This window comes from Ammodytes marinus, assembly GCF_949987685.1.
Source record: "Ammodytes marinus genome assembly, chromosome: 21".
NCBI classification, from domain to species: Eukaryota; Metazoa; Chordata; class Actinopteri; order Uranoscopiformes; family Ammodytidae; genus Ammodytes; species Ammodytes marinus.
The window spans coordinates 15,311,405-15,334,439 of NC_137225.1; the positions used below are offsets into that span (position 1 = coordinate 15,311,405).

Genomic DNA, 23,035 nt, shown 5'->3' on the forward strand with positions numbered 1-23,035 from the left:
AATCTGTCCAACCCCAGTGTTTTTTTAACTTCATGTTTTTCTGCCCCTCCACTTCCAGTCAATCGCTGTGATGCTTTGATTTATCTTCTGACCCCCCATCATATCTCACATGTACAAATTTGAGTATAAGAGACTTAATTTACTGCTTGTAGTGACTTTGTTTTTGTGTAAATAAAAACACTAAGCTACCTAATAGCAAATCAACTCTCACTGGTAAAAATATCTGAAATGAACACCAGAACAAGATTCAGGCACCAGATATAACAATGTTATTAATTGGGGACAAGAATCCCCCAGTCTTCTCACATTCTTGATTTCACATAATCCAGATGTATTATTGTTGTTTTTGAATACAATCAGTACTTAATTGTACTTTACATTCCAGTATAAGATACACACACACAATCACAACTCTCTAACTTTCAATAAAACCAAGACCTATATATGCATGTTTTTAATAAGACATTGCCAACGGGCATTATGATGTGTCTCTGAAAGCTTTCCATGTCATCTTTGGTCACTCTTATCTTCAACAGATGAGTCATTAATTATGAATCCACAATGCACTGCCTCCATTTGCTTGGGCTGCCTATTTGTAATATTTTTCAGGATTGTACACATTGTACATCTTCTTACATGCACACTCAAAAAAGTCGTTGTTTTCCATCAACAAAGCTGACAGCTGAACGGATATGGACCCCCTAGAAGCACAGGGGGGCACGATTTGACCCAGCTTGGTTTACAGATTACAAAATAGCAGTTTTCTGGCTCCTTACACAAGCAACCACATATGTGATAGGCTAAAGTTACAGATAGTTCCCTTTCGAAAAGTAAATAGATAAAACTCAAGGCAACAGCGACACCAAGTGGTCAGAGGTGGGGTTGATAACTAATCGAAAGGACTTCACATCATGACACAAACCATGTGACTGAAAAAAAAGTGTTGAGCAAAGAACGCAAGGGAAATATTGCAGTTTCGTTATTTTTGTCTTGAGAAATGTTCTGTTGATAGCACAGGTATACTATGCCTAGTCAGTTGCCAAAGGTTTCTTGCCGTTTGTCTATAGCCTACTTATGAGCTATATGCTATTATTTAATTAACATGTGTGGTAAAAGGTAAATGCTCATTCAAACGTCAGCTGGCGAGTTGAATTGTAATTGCTGCAAGTACAGGAGTTTTAAAGTTATCAGCATAACTAAGACATTTGCATACGTTTCAAAATACAGCCAATTAAGTACTCTGAAGCGACTCAGGCAACAGACCTCGCCCAGGTAGGTCTACGACTGAACGCTTCCGCCTCTTCTCATCGTACAGTGATTGGAAGTGGATCTGAAGCAAAACAAAATATTGACCGCAGCCGGGCGCAGGGGGGAGCGTTTTGTGTGTCCAACAGGTCATCAACCTTTCTTGCTGAAGTCTCGTTCGAAGGTCAAAACAGTTTACCCACGTTAACATGGACATCGCCGCAGTCAGTGCTCTTCCTTACGAGGAGTTTGTGGATATTTTCGGCAATGTGGTGGAAAACTGTCCTATAGTAACAGCTGCCGTTTGGTCGCAGCGTCCGTTTGTGAGCTTGTCCGCTTTGGAGGCTGCGATCAGTGACTTCATTGATGTTCTCCCAGAAGCAGGTGAGACACGCCTATGGGCCCTATATCAACATTCGGTCTCATTTTTGTTAAAGCACTAATTAGTTAGGCCTCTGATTGCGTCCAGGTAAAGAGGGGATCCTTAGGTGTCACCCGGACCTCGCGGGCAGGCACCTGCAAGGCGGCACTTTGACCAGGGAGTCGCGCGAGGAGCAGGCGGGAGCCGGCATGGACGCGCTAGACTCCTCGGAAGCCTCGCGCATGTCCCGGCTCAACGGCGAGTACAAGGAGCGCTTCGGCTTCCCGTTTGTCATCTGCGCGCGGATGAACGACAAGGCGAACATCTTGCTACAGCTGTCCGCGCGGTGCCAGAACGCGCGCGCGGTGGAGAGGGCGCGCGGCATCGAGGAGGTGAAGAAGATATGCCGCCTGCGTCTCCAAGCTCTCGTGCTCAACCACGCTCCCAACAAGTTGTGAACCTGAATAACTGAAGTCTAAACTGGATTTCTACTGTGTTACAGATTGACATTGCTGTCATGCCAGTGTGACACTTGCTTTATTCCAAAGTTATTACACGTGTTATTCATCCATCATACTGTACAATAAATTCTCAAACAATAAAATATGTATATCATTGATTGTAATGAAGCCTTATATACAAGTGAACATAGTAAACGTGGCAAAATACAATAATATTTAACATACATTAATACACTTGATTGTACAATACTCACATATCTGAGGTGAAAACAGTGTACTGTAAAACTAAAACAAACTGAATCCATGTTGCCTAGAGGTGGTGGTGGTTCTTGTATGAAAAAAAAAACCTTGTGCATGGTGAAGTGGGTTGAAGAAATGTCCCTACCGTCCAGTGAATGACAGACAGTGGTGTACAATGGTGGTCCCAGAAAAAGTTCAAGGGGGTCTTTGGAAAATAAGCATTACATTTAAACGCCACCTTAACTCTGAGATACTTGAGGTTTCACTCTTTCCAGTGGTGTGCACAGACTCTCTAAAGGACAGGGGCAAGAAGAAAACAAAAAAGGGCACTTTCTATCTAGGCTATCTATATCCTTTTTGTAAACAAGTGTTTCCTATATTGGAGTGAATATTAGTTTTGGATAAATAAGGTGTCAAAAACATACACAGCAACTCAAGTGCCCTTTTGACGTGACCTCACAGGCAAAGAAAAAATAAATGCTTTTCAGATAAAGTGTCCCATCTGGGCACAACTTGAAGTGTAAAGAAAAAAAGAGAGAAAAAAAGGTCACAGCAGAACCTGAGACATTCAAATGCCCCTTGTATGACCTTGGGGCAATAGCAGTCCTGCTATTTTAAATAGGGGTTTGAATAAAACATTTAAAAAGGGCACTTAAGCAGCCAGAGCAAGATAAGCAAGGGAGGGTCCCCGCCCTGCATGTCTCCAATTCTGAATCTTAGAGCCTATAGGATTCCATAACATCCTAGGCTAGCATACAGTATCCTCTCATGATACTTTTCAAATTTGGATCTGAAAAATATCCCTGTAAAAGCCTATATTAGGCCTATCATATGGAACCAGTCTTGAGACCCCCCCCCCCCATCTTGCAGGCCTATGCGGGCTCTCTGAGGGAGTGGCCGTGCAGCGGGGACACGGGGGGCGAGGTGGCGTTGTGAGTTCCGTTAGTAGAGGAGACCCCGCCTGAGGCCTCGCCCTGGTCTCCAGAGGTGATGGAGGAGTCCTGGTCCGGGTCTGCGGTCCTCACCCTCCTCCGGTCCTCCTCCTTCTTCCACTTCATCCGCCGGTTCTGGAACCAGATCTTGATGTGTCGCTCGGTGAGGTTCAGTGTGAGCGCCAGCTCCACGCGGCGGGGCCTCGAGATGTAGCGGTTGAACAGGAACTCCTTCTCGAGCTCTAGCAGCTGCGCGCGCGTGTACGCAGTCCTCGTGCGTTTGTTTTCCTCAGTCTCCGCCATCACGTACTGACCTAGGAGACAAACAGTGATTGAGGCTATAGTGTCCTTACAAAAAGGGGAAATGTATAATTTAGTACGATTTGAAGGGGTGTTATTATTGTATTTATTTGGACTAACTCTCAAGCACGTCAGCCTAATTGCAAAATAATTATATTCATATAGGCTCTCTATTTTACCTTTTATTTATTATATTTTCTTTAATGGAAAAAATTACCTTGTTTAGATTGTGAGCACCATTAGAAACTACAGTGCATTTTTATCTGATAATGACCACTAAAACATTATAGGCTAATACAAATAAAAATAAATTCCCATTGCCTATGTTCGGTTAAATAATCGGCCTATATTATACCAGAGGTCATATGGCTACAACTTGATAAATAAGTTTGAGATATCCGGGTGGACAAACAAATCCTATTGATGTGGTTTAGTCAATGAAAGTGTCTGTCTGAAAAGATTGAGTGTATTTACAAGTCCAAACTCAGCCAAACTCAGAGTCCTCCTCAACCTGGAGAGGAGGACCTCGCTTCGTTCGGGGAACCTATAGTTTTACCGATGGTCGCAAATATGTCACCACATCACATATCACAATGAAATCAAGCAACAACAAAAGAAAAGTATAATCAAAAGCAGAAAAAAATAACCAATATTATGGATCAGTTATAGCCTAGGCTAAGCCCCACATTTGCAGTTCGCCTTCTTTGTCATGCACCTGTATTTTATTTTTCACTAGCCCAAACCTAAACGAATCACTTTTCTCTATTAAGAGCAGGGGAGACAAATGTGAGATTGAAAAATATATTTTAACTTCTAGAAATCTCTTTTTGAGTTCAAATTGAAAGTGACTATACCCTAACAGCAAACTGCATTTTAGATAGCCTATGCTTACATTGGTAATTAAACGAAACAATTTGAATTGTTACAATTGTTGGAGAATTACAGAATAATGTGTAGCCATTGATGGTAGCCTATAAAGGCATACTTCAATAACTAAGGATATAAGTCTATTTTGGAAATAAAAATACTAGTTTTCTGTCTCTTAGTTGCGCTACTGAAACTGTTTAGGAATTGTCATAGCCTATGTTGATTAGGATATAGCCTACTATAAATAGCATTGTGTTAAAACAAACACCAAAAGGTATACGCAACAATGTCACAGGAGCAGGACACGCGTATAAAAGTGCTTTTTACCATGTCAGAGAGGCAGAATACATTTATTTATTTTTTAATTTGTTCGACAGTTTTCTCTAAAAAAATAATAATACTGAAAACCTTCATAGGCTCGTTTTCTGAAGAACCGTCCTGATATTATCCTCCTTATTTTCCTCGGGAGAAAACACCGTCATTACAGAAAACTAACTTTAATTTGGTAAAAGGAATTAGAATATAATAAAAACAGACCATCATTTCTGGCCAAACCAAAACTACTCCGATAAGACAAATGAATGAGTCTTAAATTGTATTTAAAAACGTATTAAAGTTTAACAACTCATTGGGTAGCCTAATATCCAAGTTTTTATTTCATGTTGCCTACCTCAATAAAAAACAATTGTGGTAGATGTGCCTATTATACTCTAGTATTCAGCCCATTGGTGGTTTAAGATATGGCGATTTGTGAAAATGTATTGTAAAGGCAAAACCCACATTTTTCTGTGACGATAAGACCTGATAAAAACAAGCGCTGACCTTCCGGGCCTTTTACAAATTGACTGACAAGGTAAACTGAAACACCCAGGATCATATTGTTGGGAGCATGAGGTCATATAGGCCTCAGAAAGAGTCGGTTGAAACTCACCTGTTGGTGCAGAGTTATGTTGAACACGTGCATGTATTGAAATACGATTGGTGATTACAATCATATTACTTCTCCACTCATATCTCACGAGGCCACTACTTGTGATTACGAGCCTAAACTATTTTATTTCAACATTTACTGGTATCAAGCGGTTTGAGCGGTTTTTACCTGCCCACTGTCCCTTCCAGGTGTGAGAGTGAGATTTTGTGGTTTTCATCCAGGGGAAAGGGAGGTGATATCTCTGTTCCCCCGTGTCCCCATATCCCGCAGCAGGCAGGACAGGCTGCTGCTGCTGTAGGCCCTGAGGATGGTGCAGCTGGGGAACACCTGGATCGTCCTGCATGGGCAGACCGTACGAGGGGGCGATGTCAGGAAGGCTGGCCTGCTCCAGGACTCCCATTGACGGCGGCGTGTAGACGGAGTGCACCTGCCTGCTCATGTAAAGGCAGGGTGGCGGGCTGTGGCTGTAGTCCTCCCCCTGCGATCTCTGGTAGGCGCAGGACTCTTTAAAAACCTGAGCAGGGTAATAATGATCTTCCCGATTCATGGCTTCCACATGTACCGTACCTTGCGCCCTGCCTCGGCCTGGACCTCCTGCTCTATACTCTACTCTACCCTACCTGTGTCTGGCGCAACTGTGGGGGCCAAGCGGGTCCACTCAGGTGTGTCACTCTGCCACCATGTGACCATGCAGCGCCAAAGCCATTGGTTTCACTGTTTGCTCAAAATGGGCCAGACCTATAGCGCGCTAGTTTCCAGGATATTCTGCAGCTTGTGGGATTTTTTCACTAAATTGAACAGCACGGCCGTCAGCGCGTAAATCAATGGCACTCTGTAAATACCGCCGCGTTTACCTGGCATCCACCTGTGTTTGCCCCAGAGCAGCGACAGACAAGTGAGACCCGGGACTCTGCTGCCTGCACGCACACAACATTGTTAAAGAGGTCCTTATTGGCCTAGAGCACACGGGGGAAACATGATTCTCGTGTAGGATTGCCCCTCAAACAATGAACATCGACAATTTATATGGATGTATCTCTCGTGTGTACAATGCGGCTGATAAATCGATAGGTATGGGCGCAAACATTGGTTGACCTGTCAGATAAGAGACCTGGATGCAGTGAGAGACAGTTGTCTTGGAAACTCGGGTGAGAAGCTCAAACAGCACATCGTCTGTTCCCACAAGCCTCTTTCATAAGTCCACACCTTTCTGACTTTTAAAAATGTACCCATTACACTTCTGTGGATGCATCATTTAACACCATTTAGCGCGCGTGGGCCCACAGGTTCCCAGCACGAGGGAACCTCGGCCATAATAAATGCGGGCCGCGGCACTCACGCCATGTTTGCTGGCTATTAGCCTTACGCAGCTGTGTGTTCGCCCCATTAAACAGCAGCTCTCGTGGTAAACCAATTAGGCTGGAGTGAGCAACAGAACTCAATATACTGGCGTGCGTGGAGCGTGTCTGCACGAGCCTGTAAGCTCACCTGCACGTTTATGCAACACGTTAGCAGCCCCCCTGTACACAATCTGATCATAAAGATTTAGCTTTTTTTTATGTAAATTGTAGAGGACGACTTGGCTTTTACACCGATAGCTTGTATCAATAGACTATTTGCACCGAGTTCTTCAAAAGCAATTATGGCACTTTCCACAGTATCTTAATGGGGCACTCAGCGATGCAATAAAGTTCAAGTAAACCAATTCAATACACATCACCCCCCTGCATTATGGCTTAATAGTATTTATATTTGATCGTTGTTTTAAAGAGGAAGAAACAGTTAACCAATGCTATTCTCCACCACAGTGGACATAGACAACGTGATTTATGAAGCATGAGGGGCGTTAAACGCATTTTAGCTGACTTTCCAGGCGCTTAAGTGAGGAGGAGTGCAGCTTAGACTTGCTATAATAGTCCATCAGATAAAACATGTCCGAGGAGAATGACCGTTGCCACGTTTATAAAACGCCCTGGATATGGAACAGTAAAATAAAAAGTGGAGGCTTGAATAGGGCCAAATGGATAGGAAAAGATATAAACAAGGCAATGCTTGAGTAAATGTCCATCTGTTGCTCTGAAACCCCATTGACCCCAATAGAACACGTAGAAATACTCTCTTTGTACCAGTTTAATATCTGTATTATCATATAGTAAATAGTTCTTGGTTGCCATTACAGCCTTATTAAATTACTATTAATCAATCTATGCAGGCCACTTGTTCACACATGTAGGAGTGTCAGGAAAACAATTTTTTTTTCTCCTTTGACAAACAGTCAAATGTCAGAAAGTTGGACACGCGATAAAATGTGCTTACCCAGTGGCGACAGCAGCATGGCTTGTGTAAACATTATGACCAGTGAATAATGACAGAGGAATTGTAATGACACTATAATTGAAATCAAACCCTGCTCTGCTGTAACTGAAACAGAATTACATCAAACCAGGAGCCATGTAAGAGGGGAAGGGCACAATTTTGTTGGCTGAAATTAAATGTTGTTAAAAGCCCTTGGGATTTCCTGAGCTATAACGGCCATGTGAGAGGTTATTCACTCCATTTACAGAGGGAAGAACTAATAGAAATGAATGAATTATGGGCGATTTAGGAGAATCAAATAAACCTAAACTACTACTAAAAGTCAAAAGTAAAACTGACATGCAAGATAATTCTACTCCATCAGAAGTGATACAAATGTAAATCAACGTCTTCTCTGGCTCCCTGCAGCTGTCCACCGTGCCAGGTGAACAGTTTCAGGAGAGTCCACCTCTTTGCTCCCTGGAAAAGGTGTGGCCTTGTCAAATAAAATAAATCATTGTTCCTCCCCTGGAAAGAAGTCTTCAGTCACAAAGACTGTGTCTGTCTTTGTTTCTGCTGTGGCCGTCCCTCACGTGTCTCCGATCCCTGTTGTCTTTGTGCCTGTACGTCCTCTCTCTGTCTCGGTCCCGCTTCTTATCTTTGTTGTTGCAGTCGTCCCTGTGATGGCGTTTGTGGTCAGCGTGTCCTCCGTTGCCTCTGTGATCTCTGGGGGGCGTTCTGCTGCGGTCGTGGCGGCTTCTGTCCGGGGAGTCGCTGCTCAGACGCCCTCTCGTGTCAGAGTGTCCGCCTCTGGGCTCAGCCGAGCGCCGCTGCAGGCTGCTGGAGCGCAGGGTGTTGAGGAGGAAGCGCTTGTTGGTGCCTTGCAGGGGACACTTCAACCTGACAAGAGGAGGGAGTGATCAAACTGTTTGATGCTGACACCTGACAAGTGCTAGGTCAGGTTAGACTTGTTGACATTTGGATGGTCATCACTACTGGCTTCCAGCAGGCTTCTGTCTCTTCATTTAGAAAAGGCCAGGTGAACTAACGATTGACACCAGATTCAACTTTACACTCTGAGGTCACTCAAGATTTTTATGGGAATTTGCGGTATTTTGCAACATGGCGGAGATTACTATTGATGATGCATATTTTATAGACTAAATACATAATTGAAAATCTAACAATTTGACTACTTGTAGGCCAAGAAATGTGTTAATTAGTCAGGATATGACAAACCGTGGCAAATGTATTTAATTTAAGGGTTTGAAAAAACATTTAATATTGTCTAATGTAAAATGTGCAGAAACGACAGTTTATCAGGGACATTTTTAAATGAATAAAACAAATACATGAGGGGTTTACATTGGTTTCCAGTTTTATCCACTGAATTGTGACATAAACTTAAGTTAAAGATGCCAACTCATTTGAGGGACTTTAAAGTTCTACTAGATGTGTTTAAGTATATCTGTAATGGCTTTAATAAGTTTGTCTGCGTGAGTGATGATGACTGCTCTGTGTGACTGACCTGTATTATTTAGATGTTGTTACATAAGCCCGTTTGTCATTTGTTCTCATACTGTGTACAATTTAGACAACACATTAAAAAAAATGACAAGATCATGCTCATTATCAGAACATTTACTATAGCAAATCTGAAAAAAAATCCCCCCAAAACACAAATATAAGCAAGAATGAGTTTAAAAGTTGTAATCCAAACGACATTTAAAAAAACTGACAAATTGTGTTTCAGAAACCTTCAGAGATGTCAAGGCCTACAATTTCTAAAAAGATTTTAGAATTCAAACCCTGAATGTCCACATGACTCATACGCACGGCATGCCACTCGCACAGTGCTCACCATCCTGCAGGGCCCATGGTCTCTGCTCTCACCCGAGCCCTGTCAGTCTCCTTCAGCAGCTCCTCCACCGCACGCCTGGATAAATAAAGATCAGACAAACTAGAATTAGTCATGTGGATGGGAGGCAAAGGGGGACACTCCGAGGACAAAAATGGCCACAACACCTGAAGGGTGAGCCAAGGAGAATAATGTAATTAAGTAGGAGATAAAACTGAGTGTAAATGAGAAGGTGAATCCATAGTGAGTGACTGGGGGACAGCTGCGGTGTCCCGGTTTGACCCGAACTGCTGAATCAGCAGAGGAGACTCACACATTTATCCGACCTTTATCACACAGCGCGCAGATAATATGGCTGTGACCATGCTACGGGGTAAAAGCCATTACATTACATACATGACATTCGTCTTACAACATGTTACACACAACAACTCCCCCACAGAAATATATTCTTTTTCATTGTTTTAAGCTAGATACAAACAGGCTGCACGCGAGCGAAATCAGCAGCTGTAAACTGTGTGTCCCTAAAGCATCAGTGCATAAACAGACAAATAGTTACGTACTTTTCCAGTTCGTTGTTGTCCTCCGCCATGGCCCCGTGGTAAATTACACGTTATAACTTAAAATAAAGAGGCTAAAATCGATGGTTCTCGTATGTTAATTAGGGCAACATGTCTTTTTTTCTTGTTTACTTCTCTGCTAGGTCCTTCAGCCGAGGACCCTGTGCTTTTATAGCTGTCCTTAGAGATGCCGGAGCGGTAAAAAACCTCCACATCCTTAAAAAATAGGTTCACACCTAATATAGGCTACTATCTATGGTTCACACGCTTTAAATCGTATACAAATTCTTGAGATTAGACTTTGGGTTTGTAAACGACATAGTTTAAATCCAACATATGAAAAGGTTAATTTTTTAGATCTTTTCTACGGTTTAAGCAACAATACCACACTAGTTTGAAAACTCTCTATTATATAGGCCTAGTAGGCCTACACATGTGCAAAGTGATATAGGCCTAGTCATGAATCACATTTAGCTTAAATGAAAACAGGGAAGTATTTTCAGTAACGTGCTTAAAGTGTCAAAACTAAACGCATTCATTGAGTTAGATTATGCATCATATAAGAGGTGCATTGTGTGTATGACATCATCAACCATTATGACAAACTAAGTAGAACAGTTCGTGGTAGCACACAATTACAGCATAACCATTGCAAAAACTGTAACATTACATTTATCAGAAAATGCAAGATAGATAGATGGATAGACCTAAATAGATAGGCCTAGATTAATAGATAGTAGCCTATGTTGTAACATAGGCCTAATGAAAATATCACAAGACATATAGGCCTTGGCCTAACTCGACATCAACTATATTGTTTTGCCATAAAATAACTGTGCAAAATTACACCTTTTTTGCATGCATTCAAACTTGTAATTTTACCTCACAGTAATCTAAAAGAGGTCAGTGAGGGGCCAAGAATCCCATTTTGATCAGGCTCTTTTGATGCCACCCCTGCCTGGGTCTGCTCATGATAGACATCCGCTGGCCACGCCCAGCCCCACGGACGGACATCAATGGGCGGGGCCAGCGCCGCCAAAGGCACGGGGGCGTTTTCGTGCAGGTTTGCGGAACGGGCCGTTGCGGTGGATGCGTGATTGAGGTCCCGTGGCATATAATTGTTCCCCTTTTTGGGGCCGGAGTGCACGGCGCGGAGGAGCAGCCGGAATAGGTAATAAAACATCTGCATTTTTATACAATGCCTGCATGAACGGTGACAGTGTGTGGCTTTCTTTGCATTGATATTGTCGCTTCATCTGTCCTAGCCCTTTCCGCTTTGGAGGGTGGGATGGAGTCAGACAGATGGGGGTGATGAATAAAAAAAATGCTCTTGTCTAATCAAATGTGTTCAACGACTACGGGTTGCTTATAGATCTTGACTGTCCAGTTGGTGCGTTGCCACGGTAATCAGGACTATGACAGTGGAAAAAATGATTGGAATATAGCCTACAATGAAACCAGTGTCAGTTTTTGTTGTTATCATTAGGCTACATGTCTGACTGTTGTGAAAGAAGCAATCTATTGCAGCAGGCCTGTTCTCTGCAAGTGGCCGTCAGCCTTTTAAAGATAAGAGCCGACGAGATGGGTTTTATGAAAATGTGGGCTAAGCCGACAGGACCTGAGATTTTGAATCTGTGGCCTACACAACATCATTTCATCTTGTTTGAAAATGTCATTTCTGCGGGCGAGGTTGTTCATGTAGCCTACGAGTGGATGGTCATCTCTGAAAAATGACTTATGAGGAGAGACAAGGTGCATGGGGCCAATACTGTGTTGTTTATTAATATAGAAAGCGATGCAATGACAATAACAGCATGGCCTTTGACTCCCTTTATCTCTCACACAGACACAGACAGACAGACACACACACACTCACACACACACACACACACACACACACACACACACACACACACACACACACACACACACACAGTGGGGTTTAAAAAGAGAGATATTTCACAAGCATTTGCCAGTCTCTGTATGACTTGTGTTAAGGAAACTGTTGCTACTGAGTCCGGCTATGTTTAAAATAGATCTAAGTGCTTTTCTTGGCTGCGGCTCTAAACTGCTGCCACAGTGAAAACCAGAATACTTTACTTATTGATAAAGATTGCTCGCAGGATGTGGTACCTAAAAAGCTCATGTGCGTGATGTGTGTGTGTGTGTGTGTGTGTGTGTGTGTGTGTGTGTGTGTGTGTGTGTGTGTGTGTGTGTGTGTGTGTGTGTGTGTGTGTGTGTGTGTGTGTGTGTGTGTGTGTGTGTGTGTGTGTGTGTGTGTGTGTGTGTGTGTGTGTGTGTGTGTGTGTGTGTGTGTGTGTGTGTGTCTGTGATGTGATGTGTGTGTGATGTGATGTGGTGATGTCACAGCTTTCTTATAGGAACAGAGGAGCCTTGTGTCCTCATGATTAATTCATGTCCAGCTGCGGGATAGAGACAGAAGCAGCCAGTCACACACAGACAGGAGCACGTATACTTAAAAGGAGGCTGCAATATGTAACTAACAGTCCCAGTCATAGCCAAGGAGACAGGGGAGACAGGTTGTCACACACACACACACAATTGGTAGACACAGAGAGGAGACGCAAAAAGCTCCAAAAAAAAGAAAGCGATGGGGTTCGCATCATGGTCTGCGCCGTCTGACAGGCTCTCGGGCTGCACCAGCAGAGCATCCTGTTGAGAGAAGTGCATCTGTTGTGTGCCTCCTCTCTGCATCCTTCTCCGGCTACACTCTGAATGTCAAGCCCCACTGAGCAGAATAGGCTCTAGGTCGTCATGGAGACAGGAGCAGACCCCCGCTGCTGGAACAGAGGCAGGTAGTCACTGTGTCTTGGCTGGGCCCGCTGTGTGCTGAGGCACGCCCTCTGCTGTCCGCCGACAGCATCAGGCCCACGGGATGGGGTTGGTAGAGGGGCTAGAGAGGGGGGGGGGGACTCGGTTAACAGAGCGTCTGAAGGTCTGAGTGGCTTTCGGATGTGAACGAGGGGAATGAAAGCTTCAGTGCACATTACAGTGTAGTAGCTCTGGGGACTGTCTCTCTACTCTGTGGAGTGCTGTATTTCAAGACTTTTGCTTTAGGCATGTTCTCTTCCTGTTGCAGATGAGACTGAGTGCCTCCACTGTACATGGCCTGAACCAGAAATATCAAATTGGCTGTGGGGAATGTTTAAAGAATTCATACACTTCTTCCTTTTTGTTTTCATGTCACCATGGACTCTCCCATCATCTCTCCCATCTCCTCTCCATTTTTCCAGATTTGTTCCTCCCATTAAACCCTCTCACCCTCTTCTTGTTATCTCTCTTTTATTTTGTCCCCACTCCTGTTCCCCTCACTGGCACTACTTTCGACTCTCTGTTGCTTTCCTGATCCCACCTCCTCTGATCTGTGTCCTCTCTCTGCCTCAATCCCAGATAATTCCCTCTCTGTGGAATTGGAAGATTGCAGCAGGCGAGAGCAAAAGAGAGATTATACTGTCAGATTAGTGGACAGGAGCAGCAATACATAATCTCAGCACACACACACACACGCACACACACACACACATCAGTGGCACTCTCGTTCTGCTGCGGACACGTGCCCACGTGCACAAACCATTTGCTACATGAAAAATAAATGCACAAGCACATAATCAGACACTTGTTTTTTTTCTGAAACAGCTGTTTAACCCTCTTGCTTTGCCCTCTGACCTGCAGCGTGATGTGCCATCAGCCGCTGGGGGGCATCTGTCCTCTCTGCCACTCGTTCATCCCTGTGAAGCTTATGGGATAGGAGTGTTTGTGTGTGTGTGCGCCCCTTCCCCAACTGAAGCCCCACTGGAGTCATTTGTGCCAAAGCCGAGTTGCTTGGACGGAGCCAAGATGGGCAGCCCCGGCTGTGAGGTGGATCTAGCCGGGCCGGTGGAGCCCCCCTTCGAGGCTGTGTGTCCCGAGTGTGGCCAGATCCACCACGGCTGGGAGAACCACCTTTACAACTACCGCCTGGAGGTGGACGACGACCTGGTGTGCCACATCTGCCTGCAGCCTCTGGTGCAGCCGCTGGACACGCCGTGCGGACACACCTTTTGCGCCCGCTGCCTGAGTAGCTTCCTCCAGGAGAGGGACTTCTGCCCGCTGGACCGCACACGGCTGCAGCTGCCGGCGTGCCGCAGGTCCAGCATACTGGTGCACAAGCTGCTGGACAAGCTGTCTGTTTCCTGCCCTTTGACCCCAGTCTGTTCCCTCAGCATGCCGCGATGCGACCTGGAGGCACACCTCAAACACAGGTAACCAAGCTCACATACCGACATAATAGATGAATGCCTTCACGAGGGCAAACACACACACGCTCACAGATCAAACACAGATGCATGCGTGATCTCATAGCAGCTTTGTTGTCGCTGTATTGAAGTCAACCAGACCAATAATAAAGAAGCCAGATAGCTGGTTACTGCTGTGTTACATGTGATGTGGAGCTAAAAGGATAAGTCAACCGATTGATTAGGCAAACGAAGAATTGTCCAAAATTGACAGGCAAGTTTAGTGTCAAGCAAATCGACCATTGTTCATTAGTCCTATAGCTTCCCATAAGGAAACACGCTGGTTTTTCTTAACCTAATTTAAATGAAGTTTTAGGACAAAACCATTAATCTATTAATTGAGAAAGAAAGTCACAGATTCACCAATATGAAAGTTTTAACCCTATTTACCTTTGTTTACATTTGAAAACTGTAAATTGCTATCAGAACCCCTCCCTCCTGATGATTGTCTCATTATCTGGAAGGAACTAGATATCCCAGTTCTTGGTTCAGAAAGGTTTGGACTCAAACGTCCTCCTTTACCTCAAAGGGGTGTCCGTCCATCCTCACACTTTGGCTCATGGCCCATTTGGACCAGGTGCTGAGAACAAGACCCTGAGGGGATTATTGGGCTGTATAGGTCATGTGACGGGAGATTAGTGGTTTCCCTACACCAGTCATGGGTTGGCTGACCAGGAGCTCCATGTTCTCATTCTGCAATCATGCTGAGCAACTTCAACACCAGGGACCTTTTCAACCATTTCTTCTGTGAGACGGCCAAAGGCAACCCGGGCCTGTGGTGAGTCCAACTCGGCGGGGTGTGAGGTCAGCGTGACTTGGGGTGGGCCACCTCGCTCTTACGTGTTTCTTAGACCTTTCCTTCTGTCCACTCTGCAATTTCAATTTTTCTTGCTCTACTCTGTCTTGCTTCTTCTGATACACAAGTGTGTTGTTTGTGTGTGTGTGTGTGTGTGTGTGTGTGTGTGTGTGTGTGTGTGTGTGTGTGTGTGTGTGTGTGTGTGTGTGTGTGTGTGTGTGTGTGTGTGTGTGTTGTGTGTGTGTGTGTGTGTGTGTGTGTGTGTGTGTGTGTGTGTGTCAAAGCATCAGAGCTTAGAACTACAGATGAGTGGAACAGTATTAAATGCTTCGTTATTGATTTGAGAGCAGACATATAAAAGTTTACGGGTCCTGAGACAATGTGTGATGAGCTGTCCATTGTTTTGACGATTACCATTTGTCTGGCTACCACCTAACACCTGAGTTAAGTCAAGGAGATTTTCCTTAACAAGCTCAAGCTAACAAGCTAAAGAACTGTTAGGAGCTTTTCTTAGTCAGCTGGTTTTTCATTTTACAGGAAACCATAGACTTGTTAATATTAAGTCCTTAAAGCCAGACTATGTACCCGTGTCGCTAAATGACGGCTGCTGTAAATACAAGTGACAACTGTGGGAAAATGGTTAGACGTAATGTAAAAGTGGCACAAGGAGAGGGGAGTCATTAAGTCAACGTATAACGTCCGTAATATCTGTCGAGATTTAGCTAACAGCAGTAAAACCAGTCAGTGTATTAGAGTGAGTAAGGGTGTTTGTTAATGCTTATAAATATAGAGAAGAAAAAAGGGTTTATATCATCTTTTTCGAAAGTCACATCAGGGCGATTTAAGAAAGGAACATCTTGGTAAAGGTCAGGTCATGTAGATAAATCAAGGAAAGTTGCTTAGAGACAGATTAAAGGGAATTTTTTTGTTAAAACAAAACCTGTGGCCCACGTGGATATGCCACTGCTCTTTACCCTGCAGACTTAGGTTTAAGATTGTACAAGGAGTCAAAACAGCTATCAGCCAACTTCGGATATGTTGAAGATTAGGGCTCACTGGACGTTAGATCAAAAGGTGAGTCTCAGGCCGCGGTGCTCAAGGTGGGCCGGTTGATCTCATTATTGATGCTGTTAGTGAGCAAGCACAAATGTACTTCCACTGTTCTTGGAACCAAAGAACCTACCAAAGTTTTAAAGCCTAGTTTTCATGAGCTTGACCTGTTTTTCTTGGTCTTGATGGATAAATCAGAGAATTTTCAGCAGCATTTGCTCTCTATGGTCCTGGAAACAGAAGCATTTAAATACCGTCTCTGCTGCTTACAGCAAATACTTCCGACTCAATTAAGGATGAGACCACATTGATCTCTTGAGTCTGTCTGTCTGGGTTTCTCTTTAATGGTTTTCTAGTGAAGAGTTTCCATTTGTGGCACCAAATGTATGCGTCCGTCTCCACCGGGTTTGGGTTTGTATTGTGACTTCTACCTGTTGAAACCTCTTCAATGTCATTATTTACTGGGTTTCACTTTCAAATATTGTATCTTTAGGTTTGAGACTGTCAGTTGTGGGATAATAAAATGGATTCATTGAATAAATTATTTATTGTACCAGGGGGGGTAAGATATGTTTTCACAGCCTGCACATGTATGTATCTCACATACCTAACAAACACATCACGTTCACATAAAATCATTCCCCTACAAATATTCCTACATATACTTGTATATTCTTTAGTGCAGCCCAACATATGCAGCTATACACTTGTATTTTCCCTCTAATGAGTGACACAACAGTTTGCCCACCACATTAGTCAGCTGTGACAACTCTCTCACTTTACCCCACTGAATCCCTGCCAGCTAGGCTACACGTGACTGTGCACCCTGACCTCCGTTAAGGAGAGGACAAAAAAAAGCAGACTTTGCCTGATGGGATCAGTTCAGCGTCACATTACATTAACTGATGCTGAACCTGATTTTCCTTTACACGTCAGATGGACTAACAAACTGACCGCCTGTTGCTTGGTGAAAGGTGTCCCGGGACGCGGTTCCAGCAGAGCAGCGTGGAGGGCCCGCGAGGCGACAGCAGCGGGGATGAGCGAGTGACGGGGACCAGCCCATCCAGGTCTCCCCGCTCCCCGCAGCAGACAGACCTGAGGGATGTGCGCTCGCCCTCCCCGCCCTCCGGACCAAACAACAACAACACTGGTGGCGGCGGCAACAACAACAACGGGCCCGTGTGGACGAACGACGCCGGCCTGGACAACCCCGCCTTTGAGGAGAGCATCGAGGAAGAAAGTGAGTGGATCCACTGGCCTATGTCTCTGAAGTGATGAGGTTCAGATTGTCAATGAAGTCAATACAGTTTAGATTAATTTTGACAAAAAACCAAAAAATCTTTTTACGATAATACACAATAGAAATGGCAATCCATCACTCGGTCATGTCTTCAGGTATGGTGGGGTTGGAGTGCGTGGTCCCCAGGGTGAAGCGGCCCCTCAGTAACCCCTGCATCCACCTCCTTCGCTCCGTCAGCTCCGCCTCCTCTGGCTGGGACTGCCCCGAGTCTCCGCCTCTCTCCGCTGAAGAGGGTATGACATCACTTCCTCCATATGACAATAACCAAACAGAGATCCGAGACATGAAATCCTGCAGCTTATTCTTAGATGATCGGATACTCACATTTCCGGCAACATTACGCTAAAGGTTATAGGAGGATGCTGTAATTCTCTTGTGATTGCAGCATGTTTAAAAAGTGATTTTGGTCATCTGTTAAGGCTGTGTGAAGCTGCCTTCGCTTCCTGAAGGGGAGATAACTGCCATAGAGGTCCACCGGGCGAACCCATATGTTGAGCTGGGCATCAGCGTCGTTGGGGGCAACGAGACGCCTCTCATCAACATCGTGATTCAGGAAGTATACAGAGACGGGGTCATTGCACGAGACGGGAGGCTGCTGGCCGGGGATCAAATCCTGCAGGTATGAAGGGGCCTTGCTCATTTTCAGTGTTTGTTTTCCAGGGACGGTTTAACTATACACTCTTAAACACTAAACATATTTGTACAAGAAAAAATCTTCCAAAACTTTAGAGCTTCACTTCAAACTGTCTGGTGATTGTCGATGTCAGTAGTGGCTGTAATGGTATAAAATAGTATCAGTTTATACTGTAGGAAATACATTTTATATCCTAAATTAGTAATTTACCACATTTTGCAAATATGTTTCTGAGCAGGAACATGGTTATCATCTCACTTCATCTGAATCCTTTCTTGATAGTGTTTCTTTTCCTGTACCTTGCAACATATCTTGTTCTCTTTGTCCTCAATTGTCTGTGTTATTGTTCTTCCTGTTTAAAGCTGCTATAACCAATACTTTTCGAAATGTAATTAAAACTTAAATGGGAAGTTCACAGTGACATATACCACAGAAAATAATATCCCCGCTCTGCAGTTTTAGGGCCTATTTGCTTATCATTTCAGTTTCAAGGCCCATGTCTTTACTGCTTTTGGTTCCCTCTTACTATTCCCATCGACCTTATTTCCAGCCACATAAAAATAAACACATTATACACCACCTGCCTACTTTTTTCCCCACCATCCCAAGGTGAACAATGTGGACATCAGTAACGTCCCCCACAGCTTTGCCCGCTCCACTCTGGCACGTCCCTGCACCACTCTGCAGCTGACCGTGCTGAGGGAGCGCCGCTGTGCCTCTAGGGCGCCTCCTCCGTCCTCCTCCTCCTCCTCCTCCACCCCGGCAGTGCCCCATGCTCCCTGCTCCACCCCAGAGGGCTCCCCGTCCAGCCCGGCCACGCTGAGAATCACCCTCCACAAGCGTGACTCCACGGAGCAGCTCGGCATCAAGCTGGTGCGGCGGACGGACGAGTCTGGAGTGTTCGTCTTGGACCTGTTGGACGGAGGCCTGGCAGCCAAGGACGGCAGGCTGCGGAGCAACGACCGCGTGTTGGCAGTCAACGAGCAGGACCTGCGCCACGGCACCCCGGAGCAGGCTGCACAGATCATACAGGTGAGAAGGATGCATATGGTTCTTATTAATAAAGGGGGAGTCAGAGATTGGTGAAGAGTGTTTGTTGTCAAAATCCCCTTTTTGTCAATGTCAGTGAAGATCTCCTCATGATTCGCTTACCTGTACGTATACTGTGTGTGGGCTGAAAATAATTCCAATGTTACTACTACACAGCCTAGGCTCTGTAAACGGGCATGTTGCCGTCTACGGTTGGCCCCCTTTGTTAACATACTCTTTTTTGACATACACGTTTAAAGAGCCTTGTGTCTGTATTAACACCAGATTTTTTTAAGGTAGTGGATTGTGAGATGTTCACTGATTTTTTCAAAAAGTGTGTTTGACAACAAGCATTCTCCAGATTTGCTGATTCCACCTTCAAGATTGTTTTTGTATCATTTAGAAGTAAAACATGAGCAAGAGAAAAATAAAATGTGAGGGGAAATATTCCTTTAACACTGACTCTCTCTCCCTAGGCCAGTGGAGAGCGAGTCTACCTGATGGTCGGCCGACCCAGCAAAGCAACTCCTCCTCCACCGCCAAAATCCAGCTCCACCAGAGACCTCTACTGCCTTGATCACTTCCTGCCTAACCACAGCTCTACCCCGAGTCCTGTGCCCATACACCTATCCCGCACCAGCACTCACAAAGTGAGCACAGGGTTTATGTGTGTATATTAGTGTGTGGGTTGGATTGTATCAAGAACTCCGTTAGTTTTTTGGGGATTTTTTCTTTTTTACTTTCAGTTTTTCTGTTTACTTTCTATTGGTGAAGGCATTTTCTGAGATGAAAATCAGTTATAGGAATTGGATCCTTTGAAAATTCAGGATTTGTAAACATTTTATTTTTTTTATTTTTTTTTACTGGTGCAGAAAGAGAAATGATTACGTGTGAATAGACACATTTTCTGTTGTAGTATTGTGTGTTGATACTGACTCTGTGACCCCTATAGGACCTTTCCCAGTGTGTGACCTGTAAGGAGAAACACATTACTGTGAAGAAGGAGCCCCTGGAGTCTCTGGGCATGACCGTTGCAGGAGGCCGGGGCAGTAAGAGCGGGGAGCTGCCCATCTTCGTGACCAGCGTCCAACCTCACGGCTGCTTGGCGAGGGACGGGCGAATTAAACGAGGTGAATGCTCCTCCTCAGAGATGACAGGGTGTGACAGGAAGGATCAGTTCAGACAAATCAAACACATTACATTACATTAAAGGTGCATTACGTCGCTTTGGGTGTGTCAGTTATATTCTCATCACTGAATAAACAAACTTTCCTCACAGGAAAATTGGATCCCTGGAACACTGGTTTGAAGTTAGAAAGCTACCTTACAAGCTACTGTTAAACTGTTGTTGTTTACAGAAGCAGGGCCCACAGTTTTGCTTACAAACATATTTTTACTATTGCTTTAAAGTGCCTCACATTTTTTGGGGGGGATTTATATTGATAGAATTATTATATTCAATACTAAGAATTACATGTAAAGAAAATATGTTTTGTTAACTAACTGAAGGCTCTGAAGATGTAAACAAATCTCCCCTCCCCTTGAAACTGCGTAGTGCACCTTTAATCAGTCTCCCCTCCTTGCTCTCCTTCAGGCGACGTGCTGCTCAGCATCAACGGGCAGGACTTGACCTACCTGAGCCACAGCGAGGCAGTGGGCACCCTAAAGGCCAGCGCTGCCTCACCCTCCGTCCAGCTGCGGGTGCTGGAGGTCAGCATGGTGGAGGAACAGGAACCAGACGAGCTGCTGCTGCCCCACACACATGACAGTGACTTCGATGCCAACTGGTCCCCCTCCTGGGTCATGTGGCTGGGCCTACCAAGGTGAGGGGAAGTCACAACCAAGAGACACATAACTGAATGTCTGGTTAGATGCCATTTAGTTTCTAGGTCAGTTATTTTGGATTCTGACTATTTATTGAAAAGAGCAACCTAGATCAATTGAGATCAGTCAATGTGGGGTAGTTCAATGCGTTCATTTCTGGTCCGTTATTTTTACTCAGCTTGCTCCTTGTGCGTTGAATCTTCTTTCACTCCTTTTCCTAAAAGCTCCCAGGAAAATTAAAAAATATGGCCAAAATTTGACAAGAATTATTGGCACATTACACAAGGTACATTTATTTAGAGGTATTCAAGAGGCACTCAAGAAACTGATTTGGACATAAGAAGTGAGTTAAATTTTAAACTTCTTTAAGAAAAATTGGAAAGCAGTAAAAATCCCCCACTGGCAGATATTGTATTCTACTTTTTACAATAGATATATTTAAAGATAAGGTCGCCTCTTTGCTGCACTGAGGATGCAGTCCATTCTATAGTTTCTGTCCAGCCCTGATTCACTGTGCTCTGTGTCCTTTATTCTCGCAGCTACCTGCACAGTAGTCATGAGATTGTACTGCGGAGAAACCACCCAGGCAGCTGGGGCTTCAGCATCGTCGGCGGTTACGAGGAAAGCCACGGCAACCAGGCGTTCTTCATCAAGACCATCGTCCTGGGCACGCCCGCATACTACGACGGCCGCCTCAAGTGAGTGATCAGCTGCTCTTCACGTGGCCATCTGTGCCCCACATCAACAGTGACATAGTGAGGAATTTGCAGACAGATACACTGTGTAAACCCCAGTTTGTGATTGGGAGGAGGGGCATGATCTATGACCAAGACCTCCATTGTTGTTCAAAAACTACTAAAAACACATAAAGAGCTACATTGTGGCACTGAGTGATGTGTTCCTTTGTTACAATAAACATGAAATCTGCAGTGTTCTATCATGGAAGATTATGAAAACAGGTGAATATTTCCATTTAAGATGCTGGAATAAATAGATTTTTGACATACAAATTACATATATACTACAAAGATATACTCCCAAGTTGTTGCTAGTAATTTCACTTTGATCCTTTAACAGCAATTTTAAACCATGTTAGACACTGAGAGCTCTTTCAATTGCACTTGGCCCTAAGTTCAGCTCCTGTTTACAATGCATACTGTCTCTTGGTGTCCCCCCTAGGTGCGGTGACATGATCGTGGCAGTCAACGGCCTGTCGACAGCAGGAATGAGCCACTCTGCGCTGGTGCCCATGCTGAAGGAGCAGCGTAGCCGTGTGGCTCTTACTGTGGTCTCCTGGCCTGGCAGCTTGGTATAGCTGGGCCAGGCAGGCTGCGCACCACACCGAGTCCACCCAGAATGTTCTATATCGGGGAACGACCTTGGCCAAAGTGAACTGGTACACGCTACTGTACATCGCTCCATACCGGGCATAATCCAGGACCAAATTGCATTCAGAACTGTAGTCGACCCAGCAGGACTGAGCCCGTCCCGACCGGGTGGGAACTGATCCAGGACGTGCCACGTCATGCGACAGACTGCACTCAAACACACTGCTGAGTTTCATATGGTCATGTTGTTTTCACTCCAACAGGGAGAAACGGTACTGCAACTGTTAACAGGCAATCTGTGCTGTATTCACCTCACCAGGCAGTTGTAGAATCCAGGGCTGTATTCAGGTGGATGCATCGTTGCAGGTAGAGATAGAATATTTAAATTAAAAAAATATATATAAAAGTATAGCCTGTGATCCTCTGTCATCTAGGGTAATGACCTATAATCACTCTAATCAAGATTTTCTGCATCACCAGCGCTGTATCCAGCTGAATAAGCCTCAGGCCTTATTAGAAAACCTGCCGCACCCTGGGGGCTCAGCTGCCCCCAGGCCTCATCACCATGACAACCAGCTGTCCCATCAGCTGGACTTTTATACATGTGTGTGTGAATGTGTGTTCTGTTTGTTTAATAAACATTTCCTTAAGAGGATCAATTGCTGTTGGAATGGTTTATACAAGCAAGAGACCAGTCTGTCCCATAGAAACAGGCGCAAGAAAAGGTTT

General features: G+C 44.6%; 4 protein-coding genes across 4 annotated transcripts; 2 read left to right on the top strand and 2 right to left on the bottom strand.

Moving 5' to 3' along the window:
- Positions 1–1,248: 1,248 nt before the first annotated feature.
- urad (ureidoimidazoline (2-oxo-4-hydroxy-4-carboxy-5-) decarboxylase) lies at positions 1,249–2,194 on the top strand. Its single transcript, XM_080050436.1, has 2 exons — positions 1,249–1,629; positions 1,715–2,194. The coding sequence occupies exons 1-2, from the start codon at positions 1,455–1,457 to the stop codon at positions 2,062–2,064; spliced, it is 525 nt and encodes a 174-aa protein (XP_079906562.1). The 5' UTR covers positions 1,249–1,454; the 3' UTR covers positions 2,065–2,194.
- Positions 2,195–3,179: 985 nt separating this feature from the next.
- pdx1 (pancreatic and duodenal homeobox 1) lies at positions 3,180–5,884 on the bottom strand (the record flags this gene model as incomplete). The annotated part of the gene is made up of 2 exons (XM_080050056.1): positions 3,180–3,553; positions 5,506–5,884. 2 exons carry the CDS (start codon positions 5,882–5,884, stop codon positions 3,180–3,182), a joined length of 753 nt encoding a protein of 250 aa, XP_079906182.1.
- A 1,365-nt stretch (positions 5,885–7,249) lies between these two features.
- On the bottom strand, positions 7,250–10,194 carry LOC307267571 (uncharacterized protein). Its single transcript, XM_080049930.1, has 3 exons — positions 10,054–10,194; positions 9,494–9,568; positions 7,250–8,532 (listed from the first exon to the last, which is right to left on the bottom strand). The coding sequence occupies exons 1-3, from the start codon at positions 10,080–10,082 to the stop codon at positions 8,175–8,177; spliced, it is 462 nt and encodes a 153-aa protein (XP_079906056.1). The 5' UTR covers positions 10,083–10,194; the 3' UTR covers positions 7,250–8,174.
- Positions 10,195–13,908: 3,714 nt separating this feature from the next.
- lnx2a (ligand of numb-protein X 2a) lies at positions 13,909–22,293 on the top strand (the record flags this gene model as incomplete). The annotated part of the gene is made up of 10 exons (XM_080050431.1): positions 13,909–14,312; positions 17,166–17,431; positions 17,587–17,724; positions 17,911–18,110; positions 18,735–19,157; positions 19,631–19,804; positions 20,107–20,284; positions 20,749–20,977; positions 21,518–21,676; positions 22,158–22,293. 10 exons carry the CDS (start codon positions 13,909–13,911, stop codon positions 22,291–22,293), a joined length of 2,307 nt encoding a protein of 768 aa, XP_079906557.1.
- Between the last annotated feature and the right edge of the window lie 742 nt (positions 22,294–23,035).

Coding starts and splice junctions, on each gene's coding strand:
- urad (XM_080050436.1), top strand. CDS start 1,455: ATGGACATCGCCGCAGTCAGTGCTCTTCCTTACGAGGAGTTTGTGGAT. Junction 1,630..1,714: donor TGATGTTCTCCCAGAAGCAG/GTGAGACACGCC, acceptor GATTGCGTCCAG/GTAAAGAGGGGATCCTTAGG.
- LOC307267571 (XM_080049930.1), bottom strand. CDS start 10,082: ATGGCGGAGGACAACAACGAACTGGAAAA. Junction 9,569..10,053: donor GACAACAACGAACTGGAAAA/GTACGTAACTAT, acceptor TTATTTATCCAG/GCGTGCGGTGGAGGAGCTGC. Junction 8,533..9,493: donor ACCATGGGCCCTGCAGGATG/GTGAGCACTGTG, acceptor TCCTCTTGTCAG/GTTGAAGTGTCCCCTGCAAG.